Consider the following 14,745-nt stretch of genomic DNA (forward strand, 5'->3'; position numbering starts at 1 on the left):
AATCTAGCTAATTCAAAATTCCCCAGGGGAGGACCCCCGGAACCCCCCCCCCACCCCTTTATTTAGTCACAGCATGGCCACCCCTTGTATATCCTTGGCCCCCCTTTGGCCACCCCATGTAAAAAAATCCTGGCTACGCCACTGGCTCCAATAAGTCCTAGGCGAAAAAGCTGCACTGTGGCAAAAATCCATTTGGATTTGGTGCTGGTATTTTTAGCCCCAGCCATTGAAGAAAAATCACAGATCCTGGGTTCAGCAACTTGACCTCAGCATGGAACAGTACAGCCTTTTCTCCTCCATGACATGCGTGTATTAGGTTAAATATTCTGTCATGTAAGTGTCGGAGGCAGATGTAAGTTAAGAAGAGTGTTTATTGTGAAAATAACAATACGCGGGCATCTAATCCAAGTCAGCAGGCAAAATCAGCAATGGTGGACAGGCAAAGGTCGAGCGAGGCACAAATGGAAAATTGGAGGCACAGACAAAAGCCAAAGTCCAAATACAGAATCAGAGTCGAGAACCAGAATAACAACATAAACATACAGCTCAGTAAGGGTCACTGGGAATGCAATACTTCATAATGCTGTAGAGTGAACAGCGTCCTTTTACAACCCTGATTCCAAAAAAGTTGGGACAAAGTACAAATTGTAAATAAAAACAGAATGCAATAATTTACAAATCTCAAAAACTGATATTGTATTCACAATAGAACATAGACAACATATCAAATGCCGAAAGTGAGACATTTTGAAATTTCATGCCAAATATTGGCTCATTTGAAATTTCATGACAGCAACACATCTCAAAAAAGTTGGGACAGGGGCAATAAGAGGTTGGAAAAGTTAAAGGTACAAGAAAGGAACAGCTGGAGGACCAAATTGCAACTCATTAGGTCAATTGGCAATAGGTCATTAACATGACTGGGTATAAAAAGAGCCTCTTGGAGTGGCAGCGGCTCTCAGAAGTAAAGATGGGAAGAGGATCACCAATCCCCCTAATTCTGCGCCGACAAATAGTGGAGCAATATCAGAAAGGAGTTCGACAGTGTAAAATTGCAAAGAGTTTGAACATATCATCATCTACAGTGCATAATATCATCAAAAGATTCAGAGAATCTGGAAGAATCTCTGTGCTTAAGGGTCAAGGCCGGAAAACCATACTGGGTGCCCGTGATTTTCGGGCCCTTAGATGGCACTGCATCACATCCAGGCATGCTTCTGTATTTGAAATCACAAAATGGGCTCAGGAATATTTCCAGAGAACATTATCTGTGAACACAATTCACCGTGCCAGCCGCCATTGCCAGCTAAAACTCTATAGTTCAAAGAAGAAGCCGTATCTAAACATGATCCAGAAGCGCAGACGTCTTCTCTGGGCCAAGGCTCATTTAAAATGGACTGTGGCAAAGTGGAAAACTGTTCTGTGGTCAGACAAATCAAAATTTGAAGTTCTTTATGGAAATCAGGGACGCCGTGTCATTCGGACTAAAGAGGAGAAGGACGACCCAAGTTGTTATCAGCGCTCAGTTCAGAAGTCTGCATCTCTGATTGTATGGGGTTGCATTAGTGCGTGTGGCATGGGCAGCTTACACATCTGGAAAGACACCATCAATTCTGAAAGGTATATCCAGGTTCTAGAGCAACATATGCTCCCATCCAGACGACGTCTCTTTCAGGGAAGACCTTGCATTTTCCAACATGACAATGCCAAACCACATACTGCATCAATTACAGCATCATGGCTGTATAGAAGAAGGGTCCGGGTACTGAACTGGCCAGCCTGCAGTCCAGATCTTTCACCCATAGAAAACATTTGGCGCATCATAAAACGGAAGATACGACAAAAAAGACCTAAGACAGTTGAGCAACTAGAATCCTACATTAGACAAGAATGGGTTAACATTCCTATCCCTAAACTTGAGCAACTTGTCTCCTCAGTCCCCAGACGTTTACAGACTGTTGTAAAGAGAAAAGGGGATGTCTCACAGTGGTAAACATGGCCTTGTCGCAACTTTTTTGAGATGTGTTGTTGTCATGAAATTTATAATCACCTAATTTTTCTCTTTAAATGATACATTTTCCAAGTTTAAACATTTGATATGTCATCTATGTTCTATTCTGAATGAAATATGGAATTTTGAAACTTCAACATCATTGCATTCCGTTATTATTTACAATTTGTACTTTGTCCCAACTTTTTTGGAATCGGGGTTGTATGCATGCGCTGATTATGCTCTAATCTTGGACAGGTGTGTGTAATTAGTCTTTGAGGTGTTCGCTGCTCAGAGCGTGAATACATGCGTGTGGAAGTTCGATGTGCCCCGGCACGATCGTGCGTGGATCTGACAGCTTTTTTTTTTTGTAAACTTGATACTTTTGTTAAGTAAAGCACTGGAGTTTAAGTCTCAGTTAATTTATTGGTAAATGTGGTTAAATCAGTGTAAGCTAGAAGAAAGAAGTGGTGCATCAGTGGTTAAAGATTTGAGCATACAAAGGTTATGAGTTCAAATCCCAGCACTATGAAGCTGCTCTGGTGCCGGGAGTAACCTTCACCTGCTCAGGTGTGTCCTGCTCCAGTTTTATAAGATGCTTTGGATAAAAGCATCAGCCAAATGGAGTGGATTAGATTTTATTTTCAAATTTACAGTAGATTAGAAAAAGCATACAGCACAGTGACATATTGTTCATAAAATTACTTGTAAATAGTGTTTTATAATTATTTGTGACCTATCTGTGACTCTTTCAGGCAATCTTTCGAAACAAGAGTAAATGAATATTGCACTTCAGATACTGACTTTATCTGTATTTGTATCCATTTAAATCTGTTTATACAATTTATCTGTTCATGTTTTCATATTCAGTTACATCCCGACTGTGGACTTCAGTGAGTGGTAGATGTTAGTGAGTTGTAGAGTTCCAGGTTGTCTGTAGTTCTGTAGAGTTGCTGCAGATGGTGAACTGCTCATTAACACATCATTACCTGCTGTGTTCCTACAGGCTGCAGGCTGGAAGGAAATGGAGGCTTAATAAGAATCACTGCTTACACAGGAGACTCAGTACTGCTGCCCTGCTCCTGCACTGACCTCCAAACCACACCTGAGACATTCAAATGGGAGAAACTCACAACAAATGAAATGAAATGGGTAAAGATATCTCCTGGGAGTGATCAGTACAAAGAGAGATTTCAGCTGGTTAATGATCGCTCTTCAGGAAATCTCTCTCTGCTCATATCAACCCTGACTGAAGAGGATGGAGGAGATTACTGGTGTATTGTTAAAGGGATTCAATACACAGATATCAGACTCACTGTTAAAGGTAAAGGACTCATTTTTATTCACAATGCTACTTCAGTGATAATCTCATGACAGATTAATCTGATGTTGTAACAGCGATGCAATATGTTGATGTTTGTTCATTCTCCGGGTTGCACACTGAATCAACCGACAGTGACTGTGACTGGATACGTGGGACAGTCTGTCCTTCTGCCCTGCTCCTGCTCTGAACTACAAGCCAAACCACACGCTTTCACATGGACGTTTTTAAATGGTTCTGATCACAAAGAAATCTTCCCAAAGGACCAGACAAATCTCTACACAGACAGAGTTCAGCTCTTTAATGATCATCTTCCAGGAAATCTCTCTCTACTCGTATCACACCTGACTGTAGGGGATGGAGGAGATTACAGGTGTAAGATCAGAGACAACATCGAAAGAGATGTCTGTCTCACAGTAAGAGGCAAAATGACCTTCTGTAAATAAACCATGTGTGAAGTTGACTACAGTATGTAGCTAAAGTAAAGAAATATAAAGAAATGAAGGAAAAATGCAACATAAAATCAGAAATAAAATGTAAGAATCCGATGTGAAAAGTTTCTGTTGCATGTTCTGCTCCTCATCTGGGTTTGTGTTGACGATGATGATGAGGGATTATCTGAGTTTGTGTTCTGACCCACTTTCACTTCTCACTACGATTCCTGGATTGTCTTTAATAAAGAACATACTGAGTTTACACACTTGTGTCCTGCCTTCACTCACTGCATCTCACACTCTTTATTTCTAACTTATTAAAAACCTTTCTCTCCTTGCAGACGCACCGACAAAACCTTCAACATCCGCACCAGTGACCACAACAACTTCACCTCATTCCAAACCAGGTACCACACACCACTGATACACACTGGAATGAAAAGGGTTTATTAGTGTGTTAGTACATCAGCTCTCAGCAAGAATCACACACTCACTTTATCTGATCTCAATGACAAAGCATCTGCACCCTCTGAAACATCTAAAAGAGGTCCTGATCAGTACTCTACATGAACTTCTTTTCATTTCAGATGCACTTAGTGTGTTCTCCTGGGCTGCTAACATCTTTAAGGAAAGAACAGTCTTGTGATAATCTTCAGTGTAAATTATATAACCTCAAATAAAAAAATAAATGTTCTTACAGATATTGAAGTCTCTCCAGAGCATCTTCCCTACATCCCCTTTGGCGTAGTGACTGTGTTCTTTCTGCACATTATCGTGGCTGTGGTCTATTACACCACCAGAAAGAAAGGTACAAACACTTTCCGGCTTTTTGTGGAAATTTATCATCCATGTCCCCAACATTTTAGCTGCATGAACTGAGCTTTCCTTGTGTATTTTACTCTCCAGGTCCTGTTACAGTTCATTACAGCAGAGCTGATGGAGATGGAACAGTGAGTCTGTAGTTGGGAACAACATCAACAGAAGATACACATGTTTGACAGCAGCAACAATTCTACACACGATTAAAAGACCATATAGTCACCAACACACCTGCATACACATTCACTGCCATTGCTCTAAACCACATTTTTTTAAGCAAAATAGTTCACATGCCAACTTTTTAGCATGCTCATAAAGAATTAAATCATGCTCACATGATGTCAGTGGTTGAGTTTATTGCCATGGGGTTTATTGCTCTATTTTGCCCCCTAGTGGAATAACAGCCATGTTTTCCTCATCTTTCAATTCAATTCGACAAGATGATTTTAATTCAGAACACTGATTATCAATTCATTCATTTGACCAGATTTTACATTTATCCAGGACCGGCCTTAGGATTTTATTGTATGTATTATAGCTAATCTTTCTTTTTTCATTCACAAATTATTCTTCCCCACACTTTTCCATGTTCAGGTTGATACATTGTCTTGCAAAAAAGTATTCATCCCCCTTAGTGTTTGTCCTGTTTTGTCACATTACAAGCTGGAATTAAAATGGAATTTTGGAGGGTGAGCACCATTTGCTTTACACACCATCGCTACCACTTTACAGGTGAAAATTGTTGTTTTACTGTGACACAAACAATAATTAAGATGAAAGAACAGAAATCTGGAGTGTGATTGGTATCCCCCCCAAAGTCAATACTTTGTCGAGCTACCTTTTGCTGCAATTACAGCTGCAAATCTCTTGGGGTATGTCTCTATTAGCTTAGTGCATCTAGCCACTGGGATTTTTGCCCATTCCTCAAGGCAAAACTCTTCCAACTCCTTCAAGTTAGATGGGTTGCGTTGGTGTACAGCAATCTTCAAGTTATGCCACAGATTCTCAACTGGATTGAGGTCTGGGCTTTGACTCGGCCATTCCAAGACGTTTGAATGTTTCCCTTTAAACCACTCCAGTGTAGCTTTAGCAGTATGTTTAGGGTCATTGTCCTGCTGGAACGTGAACCTTCACCCCAGTCTCAAACTTCTGGCTGACTCAAACAGGTTTTCCTCCAGAACTGCTCTGGATTTAGTGCCATCCATCTTTCCTTCAGTCCTGACCAGCTTTCCTGTCCCTGGAGATGAAAAACACTCCTACAGCATGATGCTGCCACCACCATGCTTCACTGTAGGAATGGTGTTCTCAGGGTGTTGGGTGTCTCAGGGCATTTCCCATGATGGCCAAAAAGATCAATTTTTTTTAGTCTCATTTGACCAGAGAATCTTTTTCCATGTGTTTGGGGAGTCTGCCACATACTGTTGGGCAAACTCGAAACGTGTTCTCTTAAGCAATGACTTTTTTCTGGCCACTCTTCCATAAAGCCCCAGTCTGTGGAGCATACGGCTGAAAGTGGTCCTATGGACAGATACTCCCGTCTCTGCTGTGGATCTTTGCAGCTCCTTCAGTGTTATCTTTGGTGTCTTTGTTTCATCTTGATTAATGCCCTCCTTGCCCGGTCTGTGTTTTGTTGGGCGGGGCCTTCTCTTGTCAGGTTTGTAGTGGTGCCATATTATTTCTATTTTGCTATAGTGGATTTAATAGATCTCCCTGGGATATTCAATGTTTGGGATCTTTTTTATGACCCAACCCTGATCTATACTTCTCCACAACTTTGTCTCTGACCTGTTTGGAGGCTCCTTTATTTTCATTGCTTAGTTGCGTCGCAGAGTCAGAGTCCTTCCAGAACAGATTGATTTATACAGACATCACGTGACAGATCATGTGACACTTTGATTGCACACAGGTGGATTTTAATCAATTAATTATGTGACTTATGAATTGTATTGGTTGGACCACCTCATATTTAGAGGTTTCATACGAAAGGGGGTGAAAACATATGAACACACCAGATTTCTGTTTTTTCATCTGAATTATTGTTTTTGTCCCAACAGCACAACAATTTTCACCTTTAAAGTGGGTGGCATGTTGTGTAAATCAAATGGTGCTCACCCTCCAAAAATCCATTTTATTTCCAGCTTGTAATGCGACAAAACAGGACAAATACAAAGGGGGTGAATACTTTTGCAAGACACTGTATTTCATACTGAATTGTACAGCATGTTAACAGTCATGCAGAATCTCCTGGATATGATTTGATTTAAAAGTTTATATTTTATAGTTTGAATGCCATTTCCTTTTTAAATGCAATTTTATTTCTGATATTCACCCATTTTTAGGCCTGTTTCAGATTCACAACATTTATATTATTCTTCTTGACTAGATGAACTTTTTAAAATTCATTTCTGTGTATTTTGAGTCTTGCTTTTTTCCCCTTAAAATACATTTTTCTGTAGTTTTGTTTGTAATCTTTTGTCTTCAAGATAAAATGAAAAATCTCACAATTATGTATTATTCTTCAATAAAAACATGTTTAAAATGTGATTATTATTTGCCTGAAGTTTTGTGGAGTGGAAGACTTGCTGACTCACAATTTCAGGGTCCCATCTGGTGAGTGTGACCCCTGCTGGCAAGAAGGAGAAATGTCTTGAGTTCTCCATCCATCCTTTATCTGTAGCCGCTTATCCTGTTCTACAGGGTCACAGGCAAGCTGTAGCCTATCCCAGCTGACTATGGGCGAAAGGCGGGGTACACCCTGGACAAGTCGCCAGGTCATCACAGGGCTGACACATAGACACAGACAACCATTCACACTCACATTCACACCTACGGTCAATTTAGAGCCACCAATTAACCTAACCTGCATGTCTTTGGACTGTGGGGGAAACCGGAGCACCCGGAGGAAACCCACGCAGACACGGAGAGAACATGCAAACTCCACACAGAACGCCCCTGGGCTCGAACCTAGGACCTTCTTGCTGTGAGGCGACAGTGCTAACCACTACACCACCATGTCACCCTGTCCTGAGTTCTCATTCCAGGAATTTACTGTGGAATGCCGATTGGACCATAATGTCAAGTTCAGCGTCCGCATTAACACATCAAATTTATATGTCTTAAGACATTTGAACCATTAAGGCTTCCATACTATCAGTTGGCATCAACATACACACCCCTTTTGGACGTCCGGGCTGCGTTGGGCTGTATGTATGCCCACATTGTGGTCATGTGGGCTTTTCCTAGTAACTATGTTTGGGCTATGTACTTATAACCTGTCCTATATGCGACTGTGATGTAATATTTGGGACAGTCCATTTGTGTGGATAGTTTTAAACTCTTGTGGCCGAAGAGAGCACAAAATGGCCTCCATAAACTTTTTGATCAACTGCGCTTGTACATGTTCAGGATGTACCCTTGTTTTATCATCGTATGACCAACAGCTGGATTCAGGCAGGGAGCGATATTTTTTTCCTCGGATGGCAAAGGCATGACCCGCCCTACTCTGCCTCTGATTGGCTTTCTCTGATATTCGAACCCGAAGCCCAACCCTATCTCATTTTTTGAACATAATAATCCCAATGTAAAATATAACCCACAACACCTTGACATTAAACATAGCTCTTGGCTGCACTAAAAATGTTGCCATTAATCAGAAAGGATCTCAATCTGTTTACAACAAAATCAATGGCCTTCAGGACACCAAATTCTTTCCTTCCTCCAGATGAACTCAAATCTCAAAAGGTTTCTAATTTTGTGCTCAAATAGACCCATCTAGTGGCCACTTATGCAAACACACCACATTTAATAAATATCAAGTATGGTCCTGTACACAACCTACATTTCATCTCATCTCATTATCTCTAGCCGCTTTATCCTTCTACAGGGTCGCAGGCAAGCTGGAGCCTATCCCAGCTGACTACGGGCGAAAGGCGGGGTACACCCTGGACAAGTCGCCAGGTCATCACAGGGCTGACACATAGACACAGACAACCATTCACACTCACACCTACGGTCAATTTAGAGTCACCAGTTAACCTAACCTGCATGTCTTTGGACTGTGGGGGAAACCGGAGCACCCGGAGGAAACCCACGCGGACACGGGGAGAACATGCAAACTCCACACAGAAAGGCCCTCGCTGGCCACGGGGCTCGAACCCAGACCTTCTTGCTGTGAGGCGACAGCGCTAACCACTACACCACCGTGCCGCCCGTGAGGAAATGATTATTAAATTAAATTAAAAGTTAAATAAAAAAAAGACAAATATAAAATGGAGTTTTATTGTGGTGCAGTAACCCTGAAAGGCCAGTAGACGGCGGTCAGATCAGTAATGCAGGAGACTGCAGATGACTGTCATTCCGTCATGTACAAACTCATGTGCAAAATGTAAGTCACAATAAAATGCATGTTTTCCAAGAAGAAATGAAGAATGCAAAAAAAAAAGCTTTTGTTTAGTTTGAAGCATGAAAATGAAGAATAGTTAATATTTTATTGGTGTTGGATGATTTATTCAGAACATAGACTCAGTTCTGCTGTGCAACAGATATGAGAGACTTTCTCACCTCTATGTGGTCAGTGGCAAACTGCTCAGTTTGTACTTCCTGTCTTAACTGTGAAGGTCTGCATGTGGCTTTTACTGTATGTTCATTCTGATGAGACACAGTGTACGAGTAGGTCAGTGTGTGTTTCACTCCAATTCTCTCTTTGGATGAATGTGTGTGTTTGGGTCCTCAGTAAGAATGCAGGTGTGTTTTCTTCTCCTCCTGATACAGCTTCATATCACTGAAGGTGAGTCTCCTCTTCTCTTTTCTCTCTCTCTTTCTCTCACTCTTTCTGTCTCTCATTGAATAATATGTCAGGTAATACTACATGTAAGATTTTACGATTTAAAGCCTTTAAAGCATAAAGTCATGCAGTAATCTTACTCGTGATGTGGAAATGTAAAGTGCACACTGAACAACTGAAATTATTTCTGAGTTTTTTTCTGTTTGCCGTCAAACTAAATATAAATATGAGAAAATGATCATCATCTGACTTTCATCAGAGCTGTAAACACATTAAAGAAGAACTTTCTGCCAGAGTTTTATTAATCGCCGTCTCTATCCTGGGTTCATGTGGAACACTGAGCCTCCGCCATCATGATTGAGGTTCTGGTTGTTTCTGCCTCGTCACCCTACAGTTTCCTCTTGCTCTCTCATTGGCTGTTACTCATCGAGGTTCTCACAGCGTCATCCATGTGGCCAAAGAGGCTTGAAACACTGTGTTGTGTCCACTGTTCACAGAATGTGTGGATGATGTCAGTAAACTGCTTACCCGTGTAGTGTGATCACACGTCACTTCCTCCACCAGCAGTTGGTCTCTTTGGTGGCGTGTCACTCATACAGAAGGAAGTTTAGCTATTCAGATTAAAATACATTCAGAGTTTCAGGGCCTCAGTGTAACACAAAATACAACAGACTTGGTGTGTTGCAGGTTTTAAATCTGATATATAGATCACTAAAATGAGATGCACTTGCAACTGAAATATATATTGTACTGTAATGGAATGAAATTGCATGAAGAGGTGAAAGAGATGGGGGGGTGAAGTGGTGATAAGGTCTTGTCCTGGTTCTGAACCCGAATGGCCTGAGATATAATTGGATAGCTGACAGGGATCAAGGTCAGGTTTTTTTAATCAGGGGTTTGATAACTGCTAGTTTAAAGGATTTGGGTACATAGACAATCGTAAGAGAAGATTTTTAGAAGCGGTTCAATTACTTCAGGTATTATCTGTTTGAATAGACGTGTAGGTAAGGGATCTAGTACACAAGTTGAGGCTTTTGATGCCGAGATTAATGAAAGTAATTCAGTTTCTCTAAGGGGAGTAAAACATTCTAATTGCTGATCTGATACAGTTATATTGTTAACTCCAGGGTCACTTACATTGTCTGACCTTAAATTAGTAGTTTGAATTTTTTGTCGGATATTCTCAATTTTGTCATTTAAAAAATTCATGAAGTCGTTGCTACTACATACTGCAGGTGTGCATGTGTCTATTGTGGTCTTATTCCTGGTTAATTTTGCTACAGAATTAAATAGGAATCTAGGATTATTTTTGTTATCTTCTATTAGGGAGGAGAGATATGTTGATCTAGCAGCACTAAGAGCTTTTCTATACTTCAGGAAGCTCTCCTTCCATGCTAATTTGAACACTACCTATTTTGTTTGACGCCATTTACGTTCCAACTTTCCAGTGGTCTGTTTTAAAGTGCGGGATGGCTGAGGTCTTTCATTATCTTCCTGGCTTTGGTCCGGCACCGCTTAGTGTAGATAGATTGCAGGTCAGGCAGCTCAATGCAGATGATGCACTGGACTGATTGCACCACTCCCAAGAGAGCCTGTCTGTCCTGCTCAGTACTGACAGCTCTTGTGTGATGTAAACACCCAGGTACCCAAAACTATCCACTCTCTCCACTGTGGTCCCACTGATGGAGAAGGGCTTAGTTCTTCACCTGGTTTGTGCAGAAGTCCACAATCAGCTCCTTTGTCTTGCTGATGTTTAGGAGGAGGCAGCAGTTCTCCAGGTTTCCTACCTCCTCCATGTAGGCCTTCTTATTGTTATCGGAAATCAGGCCGACCACAACACTGGCTGTTGTCAGCAAACTTGACAATGGTGATGGAGTCTGATGAGGCGATGCAGTCATATGTGTACAGAGAGTACAGCAGGTGGCTCAGAATACAGCCCTGGGGGGCTCCAGTGCTGAGGGTGATTGGAGGGAAAAACATATTTCGACTGCTTGTGGTCTATCTGAAAGGAAGCTGAAGATCCATTGACACAGTAATGGGATGAGTCCCAGATCCTTCAGCTTCATGAAGAGCTTTGAGAGAAGTATTGTGTTGAACGCTGAATTATAGTCGGGTCATTCTGTGAAACGGTTGCCTTTTCCACTTTGCAATTTTCAAAATTTTCATCAAGGGTATATTATCCTTTTCATTAAGACCTGGGAGTCATTTTTGTACCACCCCATAATGGACAAGATACACACCATTTGAAATGTAATACATAAAATAATTTTTAAAAATGTAGTGTTTTCCTACAAATAAAATGCCATTTTTTGATACTAAAATAATTAAACGTGTTAATTAATTAGAAGTTTTTTTATTTTAGATTTTTAACTTTGAAATATGATTTTCACATGTCATCGGCCTCATTATTTCAACAATAAATGCTATTTTACTTCACATTGTCAAATAAAAGTTACATATATTGGAATAGTCCACTAAATAAGAACATTATTCCACATTCATTTGTGGGGCATTTTATTCCCTTTCCATCATTTAAGAAAAAAAAAAAGACGACACCGTACCTGGTGGTAACTTGTGTGATGGGGTGGCAAATCATGTGACTCTGGTGGTAAATCATTTGAATTTGACTGTCTCTATAATTTCTTGGTTTTTGCCTTAATTTAACATTAACTTTATTCATTCTGGATATAAATGTGGACATGACATGAATTAATGATGCAAGATCCAATGTATATATCAATGTATTTATTAATACAACCGCATGAACAAGGGCAAATATGCTGGAATTAAATTAGGAAACACTGGCCGTTCAAAATGTTCCAAATTTTTTTCGTTCATTTTCTCTCCTTTTCTAGCAATTTTGTTAGTTTCTCAACTTCTTTCTGTGGTCTCTCTCTGTTCCTCCTGGACATACGCTTTGCCTAAAACACAGCAAAAAAAAACATTTATAACTTCGGGGGTCAGTCATCATATAACATCAACAACAGGCTGGCTTCTTATTCTCAACTAGGCCACTGTCCATTTATTTTCAGTCCTTAATGGATACTACCCTGACCTTGAAGGTCCTGCCTGCTGCACTGGCTGTTGGACATCATCTGGACTCCGAGGAGGGGTCTCAAGAGCCTTCATCCTAGCCTTCGACTCCTTTCTCCTTTTGTTCTGTTCACTCCACTTTTTTCGGAGCTGACGTTTGCCTCTCTCACTAAGATCATTCATCAACTTCTTCCTCCCTTCTTCTACATCATGTCTCCATCTCTGCTGCTCACTCTCTAAGTGCTTTTGCCTCCTCTCGGGATCAGCGTCTCGGCGGGCACGGTATCGCTGTTGTCTTTCGGCAGCACTTAGTGGAGCCATGATCTGCCGATTATGAAATGTGTCATTATTCTTGATTTACTGACTGAGTGAGTATGGGACAGAGTGAGAGAGTGAAAGAGACAGTGAGTGAGTGACTGACTGAGTAAATGATTCAGTGAGTGAATTGGTGGACGAGAGAGATAGTGAGTGAATGACTCACTGCCTGACAGACCAAGTAAATGATTCAGTGAGTGAATGGGTGGATGAGAGAGATTGGGAGTGAGTGAGTGAATGAGTGACAGAGTAAATTATTGTGGGTGAGTGGGTGGATTAGAGAGATAATATGAGCATGACTGAGTGGGTGACTGAATAAAAAGCACAGAGAGTGGGTGGGTGGGTGACTGAATGAGTGAGAAGGATAGAAAGTGGGTGGGTGAAAGAGAGAAACATAAGTGAGTGACAGTTAGTGGGTGGATGAGAGGATGGAGAGCACGTGAGAGGTACAAAGTGGTGAGAGGGTGAGTGAGTGAGGGAATGAGTGAGTGAAAGAGAGTGCATGCATGAGGATGAGTGAGAGACGAACCGAGGGTAAACAGAAAACAAAGTGATTATCCTACATCAAAAACATTAATAACACATGCCCTTGACCTTTCCTACTCCAGGCAGACATTATACCTTCTACATTTAGGCTCCAGTTTCATCAATTTTCAAATTTAAATGGCAACAAGAATCCCCCATCACAGCCATTACCACCCTGTCACAATACAAAGTGTTACAGGATGGTAAATTTTACCTTAAAATTGCTACAGCTCACCATGTGGTCAACTAGCTGAGCTAGTATATCGCCTATTCAGTCAAAAGTATATATTTTTTTTAATTAAAAGTTAAAAAAGAATTAAATTAAAACAGTTTCCGTGTCTATTATGCATGACGGGGTGGTAAGGTGAAGCTTGACAGACCCTGTCTAACATACAATAACAACAAATAAATAATGTGGGAAATTGTCTGCTTTTGAATTTGGCTCCTGTGAGGGTTCAGATGATGTCACTTCCTCTTTTTGATGTCATTTAAAGCAACAGTGCATTTTTATAGGCAGAAAATGTAAACATGATGGGGTGGTAAGTCAAACTGAGGGACACACACAAATCATACATTTTTGTCCAAAAGTTATGTGTTTATTTTGAATAAATATAGTTTATAGTACAAGGGACATAACGTTAATCCTAAAAATAATAAAAGTTTGATTTAAAAAACCCCCACATTTTTATGTTTGTCTGTTAGATGAAAATTCCACGTAGACTATTGCAGACATGGCAAAATTGGCCAAGTCCTTATTAAAAATGACTAAAAAGTGTATGCTATTCTTTTAGAATATCAATATCTCATATCATATAACAAGAAGACAGAGTCCTCTATATCCCCCGCCCTATATACCAACTTTATACCAAGTTTCAAGATATTATTTGTCACATTTTTCAAGTGCTGCTGCAGGAAACCAACCCTACCTCTTTACACTGACCACAGCAGCCCATGGCATAAACCCACTGGACCTTTGGTCAGGGTGAGTTAAAAATTAAAATTTCTCACATTTCTTAGTATCAAAAGGTACATATACATTACTTAATCAACACATATACCAACTTTCAAGACCATACCACTCAGAGGTTTCAAGTTCTGCTCCAAAAACAAAACCTACCCCTAAGACTAAAATGAAAATTTCTCAAACTTCTTAGTATGAAAAGACACATCTACATCACCATGTCCATTGCCATGCGTGGTCTGGTACCGCCAGGCTCAGCCATGTCTCAGTGAAGCAGAGCAGGTTGCAGTCCCAAATGTCCCTCTGGAACTTGACTCTGGCCCTGAGGAAATCAAACTTGTTCTTGATGGATTGCACATTGGTTATCAGGACACTGGGCATGGGTGCACAATGAGCCTGCAGCCTGGTCGTGACGTTGGATAATTTCCCCTGGGGTCATTGTTTTGGGTCACATCCTTTGTTGTCCTTCAAGATCTTTCTCTGCCAGGCTGAGTCTGGAGTTAAAAGCATCAATATGTAAGTAGATTGTAGACCAATAGAAATAAAGGTATTTCTATCATATCT

The 14,745-nt window shown here is 40.7% G+C and overlaps 1 protein-coding gene across 1 annotated transcript in view; it reads left to right on the forward strand.

The window, feature by feature from the left end:
* The window catches only part of LOC132872157 (uncharacterized), a 34,408-nt gene extending 29,205 nt beyond the window's left edge, over window positions 1-5,203 (forward strand). The window contains exons 2-5 of the mRNA XM_060906778.1: window positions 2,997-3,314; window positions 4,087-4,152; window positions 4,446-4,553; window positions 4,652-5,203. Of these exons, the coding sequence (XP_060762761.1) occupies window positions 2,997-3,314; window positions 4,087-4,152; window positions 4,446-4,553; window positions 4,652-4,707 (548 nt within the window). The 3' untranslated portion in view covers window positions 4,708-5,203. The remainder of the gene's footprint in view (window positions 1-2,996; window positions 3,315-4,086; window positions 4,153-4,445; window positions 4,554-4,651) is intronic.
* Window positions 5,204-14,745: the final 9,542 nt, after the last annotated feature.

Source organism: Neoarius graeffei, chromosome 2, assembly GCF_027579695.1.
Source record: "Neoarius graeffei isolate fNeoGra1 chromosome 2, fNeoGra1.pri, whole genome shotgun sequence".
NCBI lineage: Eukaryota > Metazoa > Chordata > Actinopteri > Siluriformes > Ariidae > Neoarius > Neoarius graeffei.